Genomic DNA, 19,579 nt, shown 5'->3' on the forward strand with positions numbered 1-19,579 from the left:
GGTGGGTGCAACATGTCTAAGTAACACCCACACGAATGCCAGTTTCCCCACTAGAACACTGACTTCTCACAAGATTGTCAGTGTTTTTCACTACTCCTGTCAGTGGTTTTAATGTTGTGGCTGATCAGTGTAAGGTGAGTTGTGTTACTTTAAAAGGAATTTTAGGCTGTTACAAACTGATTGGATCACTTGAGTTAGCAGGGGCGCGGTTGCTTGGATGTTTAAAAAAATAAATAAATAAAAAACGATACAGGAGGATCAGACGTCCCGATGGCTGACATAAAATATAAAAAGCCCTCATTCATCCAGCGCCAGGGGACGGAGACAGGAGAACGGCGGCAGGGATACTATTACACACACTGAAAGGAGCTGCCTGGAAAAATGAACACAAACACATTCTCCGAAGGCCTAATTTGGACTGTCACTCCATCCTGCCAACCCCACACATACAGTCGGACGACACAATGGTCCGCTCAGTGTACACCCACCCAGGACATCTCAGCCAACACTGGAGAACAGAAACATGCCAGTGGACTGAGATTAACTCTTGATCTTTACTCTTTCGGCCAGGCCGCCCTCTCTGCTGCTTCAGCCGCATTCTTCACCGCGCTTACACTGATTGGAGGTAGAAAACAAAAGGCGCAGCTTGCCAAGATCTGTCCTGCTGGAGAGTCTTAAAAGAAGCCTGCTTGATTTACAGAGTGACTTTAAGACAGATTTTACTGGTCTAATAACATTATAACAGTTATAACAGTTTAACTATGAGCTTGCTTATCAAACAAGTTTGGAAATTGTTCATCGTTAAATACTCTTGGTGACAGACATAAGATCCGGTTGAGCCACAACAACGGAACAGAGCGCCGCTGAACCACAAGCCCATTCCACTTGTACACATTCATTTGTGTTTGGCCACAACGCTTTGAGACGCCGAGGATCAACCACATTAAACTTCAAAGCCTTTCTATGCAAAGCGGAAAGGAACTAGAGTCAAGTGCCATCAGTCACAGGACAAGGAGGAAGTTAATTTTAAAGGTTGTTAACTGCTTGACACACTGTCATTTAACATTTAACACAAAACAAATCCATAATATGTGGGGGCAAACAGATTAAACCAATGCACAACTAGTCTCATCTGATTTAAAACAAAAAGGAACACAAAGTTTTGCATGAAGAACAGCACAAGGTGTTGACCTGGCCTCCAAATTCACTAGATCCCAAACTGATCAAGTATCTGTGGGATGATCCACAGAGGCCCCTCCCCTCAACCCATGGGCCCCCACTAACATCCTGTTGCCAGACACCACAGGACACCCTCAGAAGGCCCATGTCCATACTCTGATGAGCCACAACAGCTTTGGAGGCACAAGGGAGACATCTTTTTTAGGTCAGTCATTTTGCTTTTGCTGAAATGCGGTAATTACACAAGTTGAGACATAATCTCAAAGAATCATTATAGGGAACTCCTGTGAGCAATCTGCCCATAGTGCCAATTATCTTTCATAAGTCTGAGGACTTTCACTTGTTTCCAACACTGTGAACAGTGATTAAAAAGCCTCTACCAGTCAGTCTCGGGCCTCCTGAGTCACAGCGAGGCTCCTAAATACAATCCACTTACCCTCTCCGGGGTTTAAATCGGTGTGTGTGGCAGGGATGTTGATCCATGTGGCGTCTGGCGGGAGATTTTCACCTGCTCAGATTCTACTCTCAGGGCTCAACATATATATATATATATATATGTATATATATATATATATATATATGTATGTGTGTGTGTGTGTGTGTGTGTGTGTGTGTGTGTGTGTGTGTGTGTATATATATATATATATCCTGATATATCTCTGAAAGAGTCACCATTACTCTAGTCATATATTTAACAGGAACAACAATTTTGCTTTTGGTTTAAAACAAAATCCAACAAAAGAAATGTCCCTGAATGTGGATGGTGTTTTTTTTTAAGCTCCCTCTGAGAACTGTGTGTGACTTTTAGAAAAAGGTCAAATTTAATTTAAATTGTCCCACAGTACATCCTCCCAGAAGAGCTGTGGCTTGTCATCATGGACTTCAGCAAACTGCAGCAAACTTTTTATTTTTTTCTACCACCAAAAGTAGTGTCTATCTCTTGTGTTAGTGTCTGGTGCAGCCATGTTCTCGGTTTTGGAGGCATCTGTTGTTAAGGTTCTCTTTTCTTTTCTTTTCGCCAGTCAAACAGTGGGGTCAATGTGGGGAGGTTAACTACAGTTCAACAGGCTTTAAAAGTCCCAATATTTGCATTGAAGGTCACAGGAGAAGGTCTTGTAGTCTTTAGTTTCTCCTCAGACAACACTCCTTTCTTTCTTCTATATTTAAACTGGTGGTTTCCGACTCACTATGCTTGAAATATCTGGTTAACGTATTACCACTTATGTGTGTTATCAGTAGTTTTGTCCTGGATATCGTCAAATGTCTTCGTAGAACAAGCAAAAAACGTATCTTTTGATGGCTTCTCTGTCTGGTGAATGTCAAACCAAAGATATGCATGACAAAGCAGCATTTTTATTACCTCAATAAGAGGTAAAAGTATCAAGATCCGAAGTCTGTAAAAAAAAAAAAAGTTGTACCTGTGGTTATTTCATCTATGGGAGGATCATTACCTAAAACAGCCTCCTTGCTTTGTTGGTGTCTAGTTATCTAAAGAGACACCACTTCAGTCCCATTTAGATCTTCTTTTACTCACATCAACATCGCCCCCTAGTGGAGGGACAACACGGAGGTCAAACATTTCTCAAGAATATTCACCACTATTAGAGATTAAAGAGCCGAAGGCAGGTTCAAGGTTAAAACGTTTTACTGTAGTGCTACAGTATGCAACAGGTATGAATGAAAACGCTGGGCGTCCTCGTGTTCTGTAGTTTTTGTTCCATATGACAAAAATGATGTGGCATGTAGAATCCCCACAACATGGCAGCAGAGTAGAAAACAGGATGACAGTGAACAGAATAAACAAATTAAGGTGTAAATAAAAAGCATTCACAGAGTCGACTTCCTTCTTGTGCTCTCCGGCTCTCTCCCACGCCGCGTGGATGAGCGCTGGCGCGGGAGACGCTGCTGAAATTCAAGGGTCTTAAAAGTCAGTTTAAACCAAGATCACAGACCTGGCTTCGTTCAGCACGACCAATAATGGCTTAACTCGCACACACGTGTGCTCCATCACACTGACACGCACGCATACAAACAGACAAACACAAAATGACAAACCCACACAACCTCTGGGAGAGCGATTGTCACCCCTGGTCTCTGTCCTCCGAGCTGATTTAGATCAGGAAAGTCAAGGTTAATCACACAATAAATACATTCTGAAATCTCTTTTTTTTGAAACAGACTGACAAATATATACAAATTGATTAAAAGAAAAAAAATTACTAAGTGTTTACATCTAAAACTGTAACTTGAACATTGTGTAGACCAAGATGAACACACAAACCCCCATCCGTCAGGCCTAATGCTATCACATCTTCTCGCTCCCTTCTCGGTCCCTTCCTCCACATAACTGATTGTACACACTAGTGTCGTGGTCGAGACTGAAGCAGTGCTATTCTACGGCACTACAGGCACACAAATACAAAGACACTCTTGTTTGGCTCTCTGCCCTGCCTCATCGCCATCATCCTTCCTCCTCCCGATGCGTCACAACAAACACACGCCGCAGGGCTCCCTGTAAACAAGTACTCTTTGTCCTCTCGGATTATAAATACTGTTTTGGTAAAATCCTCATCATCATTAAAAGACGAGACAGAGCGTATTTGAGCGAACATCAATATACAAAACACACAATTGCACTGTTAGAAGATTTCTTCATTTGTATATCTTGTGATTTTCTTCTTCTTCTTCTTCTATTTGGCTTCAGCGTTAAGGCCCAGAATCTGGAGTGGAAGGGTAGTGGGAGAAGTCCAAGCGGTGATCTGCCTGCGCCCATAGGGCCTACTGTAGTTATGAACAACACACACACACACACACACAGGCACACTCACAGATAAACAGTATTGCAGGGCAATATAAAAAGACACTAAGGAATGGTGAAACATCCTCTCTGTCATTTCTTTTTGCAAAATCATTCTTCATCTTTATCGTACATTTTAACTGTTGTTTTTAATTATTTTTGTTTTAGCCGTGCTGCTCGTCTCCTGTCCAAAGTGCGTGGGTGCCGGTGCTGTTTCAGTCTGGCTACACTAGGGGGTGCTGTTCCTCTCTGCAGATGACTGACAGGCGGTGGCTGTGTTTATTGCTATAATGTCCGTGCTCCTCTCGTCTTAGAGGAAATAAAAAAACAAAAGGGACAAAGTTGCCCTCCTAACACTGATCTGAAGTCTCTGTCCCCCCTCTGTTGATTCGAGTCTGTGCTTTTCGGAGGGCTCTAATTGCCAGATCAGTGCCGGGGGGGAAACTCGCCCTCGCCCCAAGGAGCCGGCTCAAGTGAAGACGTAGTTGAGGAGGAGCTGGGAGAGGAGCAGGACACAGAGCATGAGGCAGTGACGGCCTGTTAACGACACGCTGTCGTCTGTCGCCCTCTGACGAGCCAGCTGATGACTCAGAGCCACCAGATTCCTACGGACAGAGAGAGAGAGAGAGAGAGAGAGCGGGGTCAAGGTCAAGAGCTCGAAACACGTCAGCAGGAATTAATGCAAACTAAAGATGAGGTTAAACTCTGGATACTCTTGATGATTTGGGAAATCCTTGAATTGCAACCATTTTGAGATGGAAAATGTATTTTTACATAGATTGAACTACTCAAAGTTTATGTCCCTACAGGCCACAGCCAAATATATTTTAAATAGTAGACCAAAGGAAAGAGGATTACTCCTTTTCAAAACAAAACTCAAAACTAGAGGAACGCAGATGACCCATATTCTAATGGACTAGACATGCATGTGTTGAAATAAACTGAAGAAATTAAAACAACTAACAATACTTTGCAGTATATAATAATAATAACAATAAATCTCTAAAGGGGCCTGCCCCCAGGGAGCAATTATGTGCTTGTTCAAGGCATCTCAGGCATGAGGGAGGCGAACCTGTAACTCAAGCTGCATCTCTAACCACTACACCACAGCTACATAGCTGGTTGCCTAGGTAACCATCTTCTACATTTCCCACTCCAAATGTATTTTTTGGGAAACAAAAAACATAAAAATAGGCTAGCAGATGCTGCAACACTGACAGTTTAACTTTTAATTCACAGTTTTAAGATCATGGATTAACAACAACTAGCTCTTCTTGCCGTTACTGCTCTGTTTCAAAAGAAAATACTGTCAAGGCCAACACAGCTCCACCTGGGTTCACCTGACGCTCTAAGCCTGCCATCATGGTCTTTCGCTGCGGTTAACATCTCGGGAACTCTGCATTGTGGACATAATTTGTCTCATCGCTGCTACTCTCTTCCCGTGAGTAATTTTACCACAATATTGTTAAAGAATAGTCTCTCCAGTCATTATATGGTAGTGCTCTTCACTAAAAAGTAGGTGTGTTATCTTCACCTCTGGATGTCCTGCTGTGTCTTCTGTATCGATGTGATGGAGGCCTCTATGAGGGCGATGTCCTTCACCTCTTTACTGCACCGGGCACACTGGTTTGAAAAGCCTGTTGACATAACAGACAAGAGAATAAGACCCGGAGCAGTTGAAAATGTTTTTTAAATTTTTTTAAAAGTGTGCGTGCGTACACCTTACCTTCATTGTCCGAGGACTCGTGTGTGGGTTCTGGCGTGGTGCTGCTGCTCTCTGTGTTCTGGCTGCAGCTGGACGGCTGGCTGCTGGCCTTTCTGCGCTTCCCGTTCAATTCAGCCTAAAATAAGCAAGAAGAGCTTTTCAAACTTCACGGCCGGTTGATGCAACAAGCTAAGACTGAATGAAGATGGGACTGGGCTCGCTTGGCATTACTGCAGTGAAAAACCAATCAACTAAACATCAGATCTGATTTGACCTGAAGCAGCTCGGCTCAGCTAAAATGTTAATATAACAACATAAAGTAACCTTCTGTTGGCTGGCCCAGCTGTGGCTGTAGGAGAGTCCGTTGTGTCGTCTCAGGCTTTTCTCATGTGTCTGAACCACGCCGTCCTTCTCAAACTGAACGAGACAGAGCTCGGGGTCCCACGGTCGTGTGCTGCACAACAGGATGCACACATTATATTATTATTATGACTCCCCTTATTCGACAGGTCAGTCTTTGCTATACTGAACTAAAAACTGGTTTGGACTGAATGAAGTGTCGTCAGAAGGTGGCAGTATAGGCTAAGACATGGATGCATGTAATAAACAGAAGAAGTGGATATGGAGACCCAAAAACAGAACCCCAAAGAAGTCCGTCTATGAGAGAAAAATAAAGGGAGGAAGCTTGTGCAAGCTGTAATTATTCTCTCATGTCAGTTAGAACTGACTATGCTGACTATGAAAGAAGATAAAGAAATGCAGTGAGTCTAACGCACATGCAGACATACCCTAAACTAAACGGGAGACATTCTTCTTCTTCTCTAGAAACTGAAACGACTGATCGGTCCTATAAATTAAATGTTTGTTATCCTGGAAAAAGTGTTTCCCATTTCCCATAAACCTTCCTAATGCAACACTTCAAAATGAACATGACAATACATTAAAGACTGATGCGTTCTTTTGGTTCACTGTGTGACCGTGTTCTTACTCCATGTGCCTGTAGGTCCACTCGGAGGTGACGGGGTCCTGCTGGAAGAGCCGTGGCATCCAGGGTTTGTCTCCCCTCTCCCTGGCCTCCTTCCGCTGAGCTTCCTCCAGCACAAACTTCTCCTGGGTGGCCCGGTGTTGGTCCCGGTCCATGATGGCAGCGGTCACATGCTGCCACAGTCTGTGGAGGAGGGCACATTAAAAAAGGTAAACAAAAAAGTTTGGTTGGTATCGTGGAAGTTGATAAGGAAGCCATCATTAATGCTACTAGCTACCCCTGAACTGCGGACAAGTCAAAATGTTGCTTAACTCAAATTTAAAACTTTAAATTAGGATTTAACAGTGACTGACAGCAGTTGTGTTTGTGGTTTACCTTTCAGACTCAAACTCTCCCTGCTGCTCCAACTGCACCACTTGTCTCTTGAGGCGACTGCTGCGAATCTCTGGACTCGGGTTCCACAACGATTCCTGCTGGCCCGATCGCTTCTCGTGAAGAAACACTTCACTGTCCTGATTTTAAGAAGAGAAATAATAAAAAGATTAGTTCTCCACAAAGAACCATCAACACTGTGCCAGCAATTCGAAAATTTCCCACTCCAGCCTTTTGTGAGCACCCTCTGAACATGGTCTTCTGCTAACTGTGTTTCCCTTCTGCTTCTAAGCCTATGATTACGAATTCAGACTCTAATTACTGCAGAGCATCCCTAAATAAATAATTACAGAGAGTAAGTACCAGTGAAAGAGGAAGATAAGCCAGAGATCGAAAGGAAGGAAAAGAGGGATAAAAGCTCTCACCCAATGTCCATCAACGGTGGCCAGCAGCTCCTCTCCCACAAAGATCTTCCCACTGATCTGATTGACAGAGCAGGAGCCTCCTAGGAAAGGCTGCAGAGAACACAAAGTACAACACTTTACTAAAACGACTGCCGTCTCAGAATGAGTTAGTTCCAACTGCCGACATGTCAAGTGACTGTGCAAGAAAAAAAAAGTCAAATTTAAAATCTTTTATTGTGTTAACAGAACTATACCTTCAGTTTGAACTCCAGCTCTGTGAAACATTTTGTTTTCTCACACTCGATAGTGACTTTCCCTCCGAGCTCCAGCGTCATAGTGCCATACAGGATTCCTAAAAGAAGAAACGGTATTACAGCAGATCAGACCAACAGCACATCATTTATTATAATATAAAAATTCCTGATCGAAGTCCACCCATAAATCGTAGCATTCTCCCTGTTACAGTCCGGTCATTATGACAATTTATTATCTGGCAAACTGCAGCGAGCGCATTCCCTGACCGGACTGCGAGACAAGACGAAGACAGTAATTTACAACATCCCAAAGTAGGCTCGGAGAATAAACAGAAACTCGACCTGACTCAGATCACACTCATCATCCGTCTCTAATTTTGGCTGCGCGCCATGTCAGAGTTCGAGTTCAGAGCGGAGCGAGGCGCCGCTCGATTTCCAGTAGCTCAGACATATTGGCTTAGACAGACGGCGGTAGAAGAAGCTACAGCCCACATGTGATTTGTCAGAACAGGCGCATTTCAATGTTCGCTAGACGAGCATGTATGTTAACCTCCTGTCCTCACTGTGCGGTTGCGGTGTTGGGCAATTTAAGTGTGACAATTTGGAGGTTAGCCACAAACTGTTAAAGTCAGTTAAGGAAGGAGGCGACTACAGGCTAAATTCAAGAGGAACAAAGAAACCAAAAAGACTCAAACGGGTTTTATACTAAGATTTTGTGCTGCAACTATTTATTTCTCCATGATGTTAATAATGAAATGTATTGTTTTGAACACTGTAGACAAATTTCTGCCCCTTTAAATCATTTTCTAAGATGTACTGCACCTCAAAAATCCACATACTGTATACTCATCCACTCAATAACTGTATCTGACAACTAGATTCTGCCGAGTCCTTTTTAAAACTAAAGAACATCCAACCTTCTGTCCTTTCTGTAAAAACTTAATATCTGTGTCCTTTCATTTACTTACTCGCAATACAGTACTTAGCTCTAATGGCTAATTAGCTGGCAAATGCCAACAGTATTTAAGGGGACTGTGAAGGTCAACGTTTTAAATTAATAAAATTGGATTGCTACTAACAAAAAAAGCTTCTAAAAGTCACAAATTAGCTTTGCTACGAGAAAAGAAGCAATATCATTAATTAGAATAATTAATATTATGGGAACCTATTGCCAAAATGAACTTAGCATACAAGGACATGGTCATCTGTATTAACTGGAGACTGTTACCTTTGCAGTGAGCGTAGGGCATGGTGATGACATACTCCTCGTCCCTGCTCAGGAACAGCAGCCTGGCTTTACCATCCAGAATAGCAGACAGGGAGTTACCTACAAGAGCAAAGCAAGGGATCAAAATGTGGATACAACTTTAGACCACATTGTTGTGCCATTGCATGTCTTCAAATGATAGTATACAAGGACTGGGTTATGTTGACCTTTCATCTGTAACAGATGATAAAATGCAGCATGTTGCGTACCATAGAACTTGGACTTGGCCAAGATGCTTCCACTGATAGAGAAACCATCCTTCCTGTTGCAGACGTAAAAGGCGGAGATGGGCGGATGGTGTGACACCTGGCAGAGGAGAGGGACAGTGAGACATCTGAGCTTCGGAGTGAGAAGAAAGGTGTCAGATACCCTCTGGCACTAACGAATTTTACACTTGATGCATCACACAGGTGTGTACACCACGTGTTTGAAGAACTGTGCAAGATATTTCACACGAGGGATGAATCATGCTGTGCGCCTGAGCGCCTTTTTAGCAATGAATCTCTAACCTGCTCAGCTATGTAGAAAGTGCAGCTGTCGCTCTGAGGATGAAGCCAGCAGCAGCGAAATGTCTCCCCCAGGATCGGGTTGTAAGGCTTTTTCAGACCCTTGAAAAGATAAACACACAACAAAGTGTTAGAGACAGTTTAAGCATCTTCTGACACATACAAAAAAATCTGAATTAACTGTAGATGAAATAACCACTGCAGTACTGGTGTACAGTTTCTGTTTGTGTCCCTATCAATCTACAGTGAATCTTCTAAAGGATGTCAGCCCAAAAAATTGCTGAGTAAGTCCAGATTAATCTGCAGAAAAGATCTGCTGGCTTGTCGCCACAGAGAAAATTAATTCCTAGCAAGTGGAAACAAGTGGGAAGAGTCTCCTGACATTTTCCCTGCAGAAATAGACCCTGGACAGAGCCATCTGTCAAACAGGCAGACACAGACAGGGTAGGTTAGAGCAACTATGTGACTAAGCATGACTGATGAGTGCCCATTAACAGAGCTGGTATCCAGCTACAAGTGCACCAAAAACTGAAAAATGCATCTGGAGTGGAGTAATAACAAGCTTTTATTAAATCTTGGGAGGGAACACATCTTACCTTGGGCTTCTTGTAGAAGCCAGACAAGTACCATCTCAACACCTGCTTGATCCGACCATATGCACTCTCCTCCAGTGCAGCTCTGTAGTGAAGGAACCGAAATGATACACCCACATATATGAGATGGGAAAAGCCTATCTATGATGTATAATAATGGAAAATACAAAAACATTTAAAAGATAGAAACTGTAAGTTACTGACTGTGAGAGCAGATCAGCGTGGTAGTAGTAGTCGGACAGCTTGTCCAGGAAGGAGCGAGGCTCCAGGATGAAGGTGGGCAGCACCACCTTGGACAGGTCCATGCCCGGCCGCAGCTGCTTCAGCAAGCCCCAGATCAGACCTTTGTTCTCGTCTGAAACAGTCTCTACCTGGGACGCTTCCCCAGCCTGAAAAACAGGGATGGAGCCAGGGACACACGAGTAAGCATAGGTGTCAGTGACTTCTCAAAGACCAGAAAATGTGTTATGAATCAAAACTGGGCCGGATGGTGTGATGTGACAGTGTATGTTAAACCTTGTTTTGACAAATGTACATTTCTGAAGACATACAAGCCTTAAAACTGAGAAGAGAAGTGAAAAAAAAACAACAAAGAAGGTAGAACCCTCTAAACAAATAATTGCAAACTCACCTCAGCCATCTCCTCTGTGCTCTGCTCTACATAGGCTGTGGCCTGTGGCCCCGGGGACAGCTCGTCTGATTGGTCCATGTCGCTCTCCTCCGTCAGCCTTCCGCCGTTCTCATTGGCCGCCGTGTCCCAGTCGTCATGAGCCTCGCGCTCCGATTTATCTGAAAAACCGTCATGCTCCATGTGGTGATTGCCCAGCAGCACCGTGTCGTTCAACCTAATAAAAACAGAGAAGAGAATGCCGAGGTTAGAGATACTGTATATTAGGCAAGGTCTGGAAATCAGACATTTTATCACTGGTGCAGGGCGGTCTATTTGAAGAAAGTTACAAATTACAGATGAATAACAATCACAGGATTTAATCAGGTGTCTCTTTTTAACCTTTGAGCATGCTTTTTATTGCCTTGTGGCGAACTGATAATTAATCTGTGGCTCTGGACAACAAGTCATCATTAAGGAGCAAGCTTTATTTACCATCAAGAGAGACTTTACTGGCTTGAAAGGTCATAACATCTATTTTTTTCTGGCTCCATGCTTAGATTACATTCCGTATAATATAACATAATGAATCCTACGTCAAAGTGTGAGGTGTGCAGGTGTAATATTAGCATTCAGTGACATCAAAGCTTGTTGGTTTGCAGATATCTAAGGCTGCATACATTCTGAAAAGCAGATCCACACAGGAGAGCTAGTAGATGGCCAGGGACACAGCACAAGTACGTTGATCAAAAAATGGTCAAGCAGGACAAGAATGCTTCCCACGTTGTAGGCATACGTGTGCTACAATTAAGATAAGACCAAAGTACGACCACCTTATAGTTCAAAACAAAGTTCTGAGCCAAATGAACTAAAAATCCACCCCTATGACTGAGAGAGCTGCTAAAAGGCAAAACACGTACAGCTCATGAGTCACACCATCCATCAAACAAACCTTGTGATACTTCGACGGCGGTCAATGAAACTGACACTGACTGATGGCTTCACGGCGGACACAAACAGCAAGACGATTGCAGATGTGTACTCGAGCATTGTGTGGTGTCAGGCTCAGCCAGAGGCATCAAAACTCACTGGACAACTTTTCATTATAGGAGAATAGGTGCAATATCCTCAACTGGCTGGATGAGCTGCATTTCACTTGCTGAAAAGGGAGTCACCCAGTAGGCAAAAAGTCTAGGGATGTCTGCGGGGAAGTCACTGACAAGAAAGAGTTTGACACAATGATTATTTGTTTTGATTTCAAGCTCATTTGTCCAATAATTTTTTTTTTTTAACCACTAAACGTTGGGCACCATGATAAAAGGGATGCATCTACCACACAGATCTTCCTTCACTGATATAACCCACAGTCCAAACAGTGTAATGCACAAGCGCTTACAGACACACAGTTGAGCAGCGACTAATTAAAACCACGTCCTTTGCCGACTTATAATTCTGACATTGCGGAATTTCCCCAGTCTAGGACAAATCAAACCCAGACCTCAGATCAGTCAGCCCTCAACCGGCACAAACGGGAAAAGAGAGAAAACACAGCGAAGGAAGTCAGCTTTTAAACGACCAACCAAAGAAAGGAGAAGTGAGCTGAGAGGGGGAAAGAGACATTTAGGGGTTGGTGGTGGCGGTGGAGTGGGGTCGACAGCAAAGGAGGAACAACGTACAGCCATTTTACAAGTCAGACAGTGACAGCCTGTGCACTTTGATGTTGCCTAAACCACACTGAGCTAATTAAACACTCCAATGTCAGACAAATCTTCTATAAATACAGCAGACACATATTAAGACAGTGAACTGCAATTGCAGCATGTCATATCTTTTCATAACCACATTCAGTGACGGGAGTGTGGTCACAGAAAGCAGGAAAACGGCTTATTTGCCCAAACGACAATGGAAGAGAGTTCAATTTTTTTTTAAAAACGCCCGAGGGCTTTACAGACCTGAGTAATCACATACCAGCAGCCTCAGTACACACTCAGTACAAACAGCAACCGACCTACAACGTTACTTATTAATCCAAACACGCCCTGGAACCGAAGCAGCTTTCCTTACCTCAAAGACATGCAGGATATGGACAAACTCTTCCTCAGGAATCAAAACACCACCAGTAATGTTAAACAGGAAAAAAAAAAAACAGATGCAGACTGGCCTTGTCTGCTGTCCTGTCCCTGTGTCTGTGTGGCAGTGTTTTCGATTCTAGTGACTAAAAGGTGCAGCTTTGTTTCTTCGACTCCGGCACACCTGCTTCCTGAACGCGTGTGTGCATTTTCTGTCTGTGCGCCAGCTTGTTTGCATGCGTGTGTCTGTGTGTGTGTGTGTGTGTGTGTGTGTGTGTTGGCTTGCAATGGCTGCGTTGATAGCGTCTCTTTCTGGGTGGCTCACATTGTGCTCCATCTTCCTGCTCCCCTGTCAGTCATGTGATTGCACGGGCTGCTGTGATTGGCCGGGAGAGGAGGAGGAGAGGAGGGACAGCTGGGATGGATGGCCAGAGGGAGGGTTGGGCCATAGAAGAGGTAACAGGAGGGGGAGGTGTGAGGGGGAAAGGGATGTCTAATGCAGGATGTAAACAGGGCATAAACATGTATGCACGAAGAAAGCAATAGCTGGACTTTAAATGGTCAAGCAACTATGATTTCATAACAGCTACTAACAGGATTTATATACAAACCCAGAGTGCAGTTTGTATTTGCATTGTTTTTGTTGCCGGTACATTCTTGTGTAACTGCAGCCGTCAACCGTCACATGATTTCTACACCGCGAGCACACATTCAAACACTGACATGCTATTATTCCCTGTAATTCTCCACCTGACATGAATTTGATTCAGTACAAGCACAATCTTCTACTGTCCGCCACTTAATGACTGTTAGCTGATGCTCATTCCAGTACGAGAACTACTGACAACTTCACAAAACAAACACTTGCACGGTAGAGCCAGTTTTTCAGGTCAGGGCCACCTAACAGCCAAAGGACAAACGGACGCAACTTACATGTTTTAGTCAGAGAAGACAGGGGGTTTGAAATAGAGAAAGGAAGAACAACTTCCTATAATTTCAGGTGGGTATTGGGATTCTTGTGATATTAGTTTAAAGTAGGCGCCACCCAAAAATGTATTCATAGAAGATATGTGGCATGAGGGGGGATGGTGTATAAATGATGGCAGCACGATATTTAGAGGATTTCCTGCTTTTGTGTAAGCTAGTTCAAAGTTCAAAGCGTCATGATTTACTGGGACACTCAATGGAATTGAGCCATCAAATATAATTAACTCCTTCAACATTTGCTTTTCACCGTGTCAATTCAAAACGTCTGCAGTAAAATCTTTTATATACAACATATGATTAAGAAAAAGAAGAAAGCAATGCCGTTAGGTCTGCCCAACACATATATACACAGAATATACACAGTTAGACCTAAACATATGGCTCCGTTTCACTAACTAAATGAAATACTGTCAAATCTTTTGAAGTCCGGTATCTCTTCTTCTTCTTCTTTTTAGGTGTTGTATTGGGAAAGTCATCTTCTTTCTCTTTCAATTCTACACCAAAGGCAATGCATACAGCTAAGATGGTTTTCAGCAGAGGCCACAAGACTTAAAGAAGGTCAGAAGCTGACTGGCCACGGCAACTGGGAAGCTGTTACCATTAAGACTTGAACATGATTAATATTTGCAGGATCACATGTTTTTCCATAACGCTGTCCTTGTGATGTGGTGCCACAAATGTGTAACATAGTTATGTTTCAACAATACGTATATAGTCCTATAGATCTCAGAGATGAACACTTGTGTCTGAACTGAAGAAACTACACATATACAGTATAATGATGTATAAATGAATTTCTTTTTTTATGCAGCCTTTAATTTATAAGTATCAGCATGCATTGTTTGACAGTTAATTAAGCAAGCACAACACAGATTCCCTAAGATAATTTAAATCTAGTTTCCAGAGACTAACTGCAAAAGTATATATTTCCGACCCAACCTGTTCCTTTGATTTTGCTGATATAAACTTTTATTTTAAAACTTGATGCAACATGTTCAAGGCTTATACATAGTTTTCTAATCAAATGTCAAATTGGTGGCGTTCAATGCACAGTGATCGCACAGTGATTCGTTCACAAGTTCACGTTGATCCCACTGCCATGCAGTCACATAATAGAGAGCTTGACATTTAATTTGAATGGTGCGTACTATTTAACAATACCAAATTCATTTAGCAAACATATCTCCAGGGAATGTTTCATGTTTTCTTCAGCTGCATTTTCTGTACTGACCATCTGAAAGCACAGGCTATATAGTAGATCATCTGCGGGAAATGTCTGACATACGAAAGTGTGTTTGATGGAAATGCCAAGAATCTAGTGCATGAACTGCCAAGTGGTAACAACTCTGAGCATGATTAGAGGAAATGAAGACCATACAATCACAACACGTGATAAAGGCCAGATGGAGATAGTTATCGGTTTCATGTATACATTCGCTATTACTTACTGTAGCAGCTCCGTATCAGTGAGTGCAGTAGCCTGCAGCAGGTGGAGTATATGGGAGGACTCTGAAGTCATGCTGATATCTCCTTCTCTCCCAGTTTTGGCTGTCAGCTTGTAGAGACTGGAACAGCTGAGAGCCAACTCCAGGGCGTCCATCCAGCACCGGCCTGGAGAAGAGACAGATTTCAGAGAGACAGGAAGAGGCGCCTTCAGTATATTCTGATCATAACAACAAGTAATTAAATGTGTAAATATTAAACATATGCACGGCAGCCTCACCGTCGGACTCAGATGTCGCTCTGAAGATCAGGTAGTTGCTGGGTAGAGGCTGCGTGATGGAGCCAACGTTTTCTCCTTTGGGACCCTGAGGATATGGATCAGTGAGTCACGCTTCATGCTGCGTATTTATGACCATAATACATAACTCTCATTAAGAAAATGATAACGTGAAAATAAACTACTGATAAAACAGAGTGTCATAAAAATGAAATGTAATCACAGATATTTTTTCCTTCCTGCATATTTATAGACTTTTAATTTCTATTCTGATGCTAACTACAAACTACAAAGCTCACTTTGAGGCAGCTTGTTTAGACCACTTCCTGTAAAGCTATTCCATTCGTTTTAGACATTATTTTTCATGTGCACGCCTGAATGACAATGCCTTTTTTTGATTCTACCAGTAGGAGTCACTTAAGTCAGATGTTTAACAATCCTACAGCTACAGAACCATTGTTATTTGTATAAGCAAAACCCTCTTACTTGCTGTATATAAAACAGAATCAGACGTCACTGATTCTAATATCTAAATGTACTAAATATCAAATTATTCAAGTGCTGAGTGAAGGTTTTTATTTAGATCCAAGTCTGTCTGAGAATGACCATATGGTGTATTATAGCTGGGTTTATGAAAATGCGTGCGAGCCAACAAAAACAATATCTGACCTTGACAGCCCAGATTGATTTGTCCAGGGGGTGGTAGAGCTTGAAGCAGAAACCGTCCTTCTTAGAAGGTCTCTCAATCAGCTTGCATGCGCTGAGCAGAACTGTTCCCACCCAGTGCTCGGATTTGGGGGTCTTATAGATCAAAAGCACCCCGGGCTTCAGGGCACACCACAGCTTGGTCCAGCTTTTTAAAGAGCCACGGATCTAGAGAAGGACAAAGTGTGAGATGGGGAGACATTTTAGTGTCAGAGAATATAGCAAATAATTGTTAATGTAACCTGCAGCTTTCAAAACACTACAGGATGAGGAACAAGGTGCAAGAGACTGATTTAATATAAACATGTTTGAAACTGCAGCATTGATCCACGTGGTGCAATTATTTCTAACTGTAATCTGCTTTTGTGTTAAAGATAACATATTGTGGATGTCCATGTACACCTCTGTCCAACAGATTCACACACCTTTAGCCAGTTGGACATGATGACCACACTGGGGTCCTTAAGAGCAGTGAACAGTTCTTTAGTTGCCCGTTTCTTCTCTTGCCTGTAATTTTGCTTCTGGACCTGTAAAACGAAAAAACAACACACAAATGAGTCATCAGTCTTACTTGACTGCAATGATCTAAGCGTGCCAACACTAGGTGGAAGCAGAGTCAAACAAATTATAGCATTCAACTCAAACATTTTTCATAAGCGCACACATTTCAAATATATCAAGACGAAATTTCAAAAAGCAGAATTAATGGTGCACGTTTTAACCCAGTGAGCGTTAAGTCTGACAACAGAATTAATGAAGTAACTAAATTTATTCGCTTCACTTGATGAATGAAAGGATGGAATTCACATAATTATTTCACACAGCTGTGAAAGCAAGGAAGTGATGTGTACCTTGAGAGACTCCTTCCGGGCCAGCTTCTCTGTGGGGGAGGGGCACTCCTTCTCAACACCATTAAACATCCTGGACTCAGACTGGACGTGGGAGTGAGGAGAGAGGGAAGACAAGGGCTTAAAGTGTAGACAAACACTTAACTATTACAACCTCTGTAAGGATTTTAGCTCATTTATATCAACAAATGACTGGCTGTTACAACGTTATTACAAATTTCAAAAATACAGAAAACCTCTTTTCTTATTAATGATGTTCTGTCAACCACATGATCTGCTTAAATTTTTAACAGCACTGTGAAGCAGTCAGGTCGACCTTTCTGTCAGCATGTAAACTTTCAGTTGTGGTGTTGTAACCACAAAACCCTCTTCCTTAGTTAGACAGAAGAGGAAACAAAGTGTTCTTATTAATTAGCAGATTATAATCACAGTGGTGAGTTACTGACTTGTATATGACTAGTTCTGTATGAACTAAACTACTATCACCCTCACGCATGCATAAACATATCTGCGTTTGTAGGAAAAGTCAATCTTGAAGCGTAGTAGACAACCACTATAAATGACAACATGCGAGGGAAAGGGTCTCCATTTGTACCCATAAGGGTTTGAGGGGGATGGAAGAAAGGACAAAAAGGGGAGAGATGCAGCTGAGCATGTGAATAATTCCACATATAACATCTGCGAGACAAGGCAAAGCGACATGAGGAAAGGAGACAAGACAAGATGATTACCCGGTTGCCACTGGGAACAATTACTGACCATTGGTCATTAGTATTGTTAAAGAATGGAGACAGGATTGTTGAGACTAGTACAACATAAGCAGCACCAGGACACAGTAGGTCGGGGTTGCCAAATAAATGGCTAGTGGTCCTGAAGACACAGTTCCCACCATGGCCCTGACATGTAAAATCAGTTTTATATGACTATACTGATGCAGTGACTTAAAAATGTTCCTAGTTCAGTGTATCAGTTTCCTAGTAGTTTACCCATTTGCAAAATGCTTTAAAAAATACCGGACTACTTGAAAAGAAAGCCTGCAACAACAGTAATATTTGTCTATTTGATTTTTTTTATAGTGGCTATTAGCTACTGAAAGCAATCACAAGAAAAGAAGTCATCACAGAACAGTGTGTGCTCACGTTATGAGTCATTTACAGTGAGCTGCTGAGGAGCTGCCCAATCGGTAACTGTGTTCTTACCTTGCTGCCTGGTGATTGGGCAGGACTAAGTTCATTATTCAGCATGGAGAGACCATTCCTGTCTGTCTCACTGCCTGGTGGGAACCCACAACACACAGTCACATACAAATGAACTCAGTGAATAAACCTGCTGACAGACAATTAAAGCATGGCAGCCGCCAAAGCAGCTAATAAGCAGCAGCTGGGGTTTGTCGATTTGTATGGAATAAGTACGTTTACAGCACAGTACGCCATACGTTCACAAACACTGGAATCCATTAGCAACTGTCACTGAAATGTCACTGTCACTTTCATGCTCCATTTGACCTCTTTTACCTGGACTGAGGCTGTAGAGGTCGTTGTCTCCTCCATAGGACAGGTTCCTGGTGAGGGTGCGGGGGTCAATTTTGGGCGGGGAGGTGGCACTGGGGCACAGAGAAAACCTCCGCTGGAACAAATTCTCCTCCTTCATCCTGACAACCTGCTCGTCCTCTGTAGCAAGAAAGAAAGAAAGGAAGGAGGAAAACGGAGAAAGGATGTAAATTCTGATGGGAACAATTTGTTACTTTAAAAAATCTGTGCCTGCAAGTGTTTAATTTTAGAATTTACAAAGAGTTCAAGTGATTCATCCCGTCTTTGTGGCTCCTCTTCTTTTGAATCTGATCTTTCTTGCCGTGTCTCCCTGTGTCAGTGACTCTGAGCTCTCAAACTCTATAATCACTCCTTCTCTCTGTGTATGTCTATCTGCCTGAACCCCCTCCAGTTCACTCCTCTCCTACACTAACAAAGGCCTACTGTATGGGGACATGTCAGCCTGTCAACATAATGGCACTGTGCATGGCAGTGACAGGCGGTTCAGACTGCACATTGTCAGAGTATATGACAGATTGCAGCTCCAACAAGTTCAGTTCGTCTGTCCACAGAGATGCCACTCTCCAAAATGACCCCCACTACCGCTACACTGTAAAACATTACAAGTTATGTAAACATTTTTCTTATTTTTAACTACAATAGTCATGAAGAGTTTTTTTATATTATACTCAATTTTATAAGTTTTCAAAAATGCATCTTAAAGTAATCCATTGATAGGACTTTTGTCTGTGGGGTCAATGTTCATTTGACTCATGTCTTTAAGTTTTGAGTTGAAAAAGCAATGGGTGAGGAGGAGGAGTGATGTGATACGAATACTGGGAAATATGCACCGATCAGCCACAACATTAAAACCACTGACGGGACAGGTAAACACTGACTAAACATTGACCATCTTGTGACAATTCAATGTTCTGCTGGGAAATGTCTGGACCTGACATTCACGTGGATGTTACTTAAACATGAACTACCCACCTAGACCAGACCAGGCACCCCAAACCCCATAGCAATGACACTCCTTGATGGCAGCAGCC

At 42.6% G+C, this 19,579-nt stretch overlaps 1 protein-coding gene across 3 annotated transcripts in view; it reads right to left on the reverse strand.

Annotated features, from left to right (window-relative positions):
* Nucleotides 1–2,812: 2,812 nt before the first annotated feature.
* osbpl5 (oxysterol binding protein-like 5) overlaps nt 2,813–19,579 on the reverse strand; it is a 43,959-nt gene continuing 27,192 nt past the window's right edge. For 2 of the 3 annotated variants that reach the window (XM_084555497.1, XM_084555495.1), the window contains exons 3-23: nt 18,513–18,668; nt 18,198–18,271; nt 17,002–17,082; nt 16,576–16,677; nt 16,115–16,318; nt 15,449–15,533; nt 15,174–15,336; nt 10,694–10,907; nt 10,267–10,451; nt 10,066–10,147; nt 9,473–9,571; nt 9,173–9,269; nt 8,925–9,023; nt 7,697–7,794; nt 7,464–7,553; nt 7,042–7,178; nt 6,670–6,849; nt 6,006–6,135; nt 5,703–5,817; nt 5,511–5,613; nt 2,813–4,581 (exon numbers count right to left, since the gene is read on the reverse strand). In XM_084555497.1, coding sequence (XP_084411623.1) covers nt 4,446–4,581; nt 5,511–5,613; nt 5,703–5,817; nt 6,006–6,135; nt 6,670–6,849; nt 7,042–7,178; nt 7,464–7,553; nt 7,697–7,794; nt 8,925–9,023; nt 9,173–9,269; nt 9,473–9,571; nt 10,066–10,147; nt 10,267–10,451; nt 10,694–10,907; nt 15,174–15,336; nt 15,449–15,533; nt 16,115–16,318; nt 16,576–16,677; nt 17,002–17,082; nt 18,198–18,271; nt 18,513–18,648 — 2,610 coding nt within the window. In that variant the 5' untranslated portion in view covers nt 18,649–18,668 and the 3' untranslated portion in view covers nt 2,813–4,445. The remainder of the gene's footprint in view (nt 4,582–5,510; nt 5,614–5,702; nt 5,818–6,005; nt 6,136–6,669; nt 6,850–7,041; nt 7,179–7,463; nt 7,554–7,696; nt 7,795–8,924; nt 9,024–9,172; nt 9,270–9,472; nt 9,572–10,065; nt 10,148–10,266; nt 10,452–10,693; nt 10,908–15,173; nt 15,337–15,448; nt 15,534–16,114; nt 16,319–16,575; nt 16,678–17,001; nt 17,083–18,197; nt 18,272–18,512; nt 18,669–19,579) is intronic. The other variant, XM_084555496.1, reaches the window with a different exon arrangement.

This window comes from Chelon labrosus (genome assembly GCF_963514085.1).
Source record: "Chelon labrosus genome assembly, chromosome: 11".
Lineage (NCBI taxonomy): Eukaryota > Metazoa > Chordata > Actinopteri > Mugiliformes > Mugilidae > Chelon > Chelon labrosus.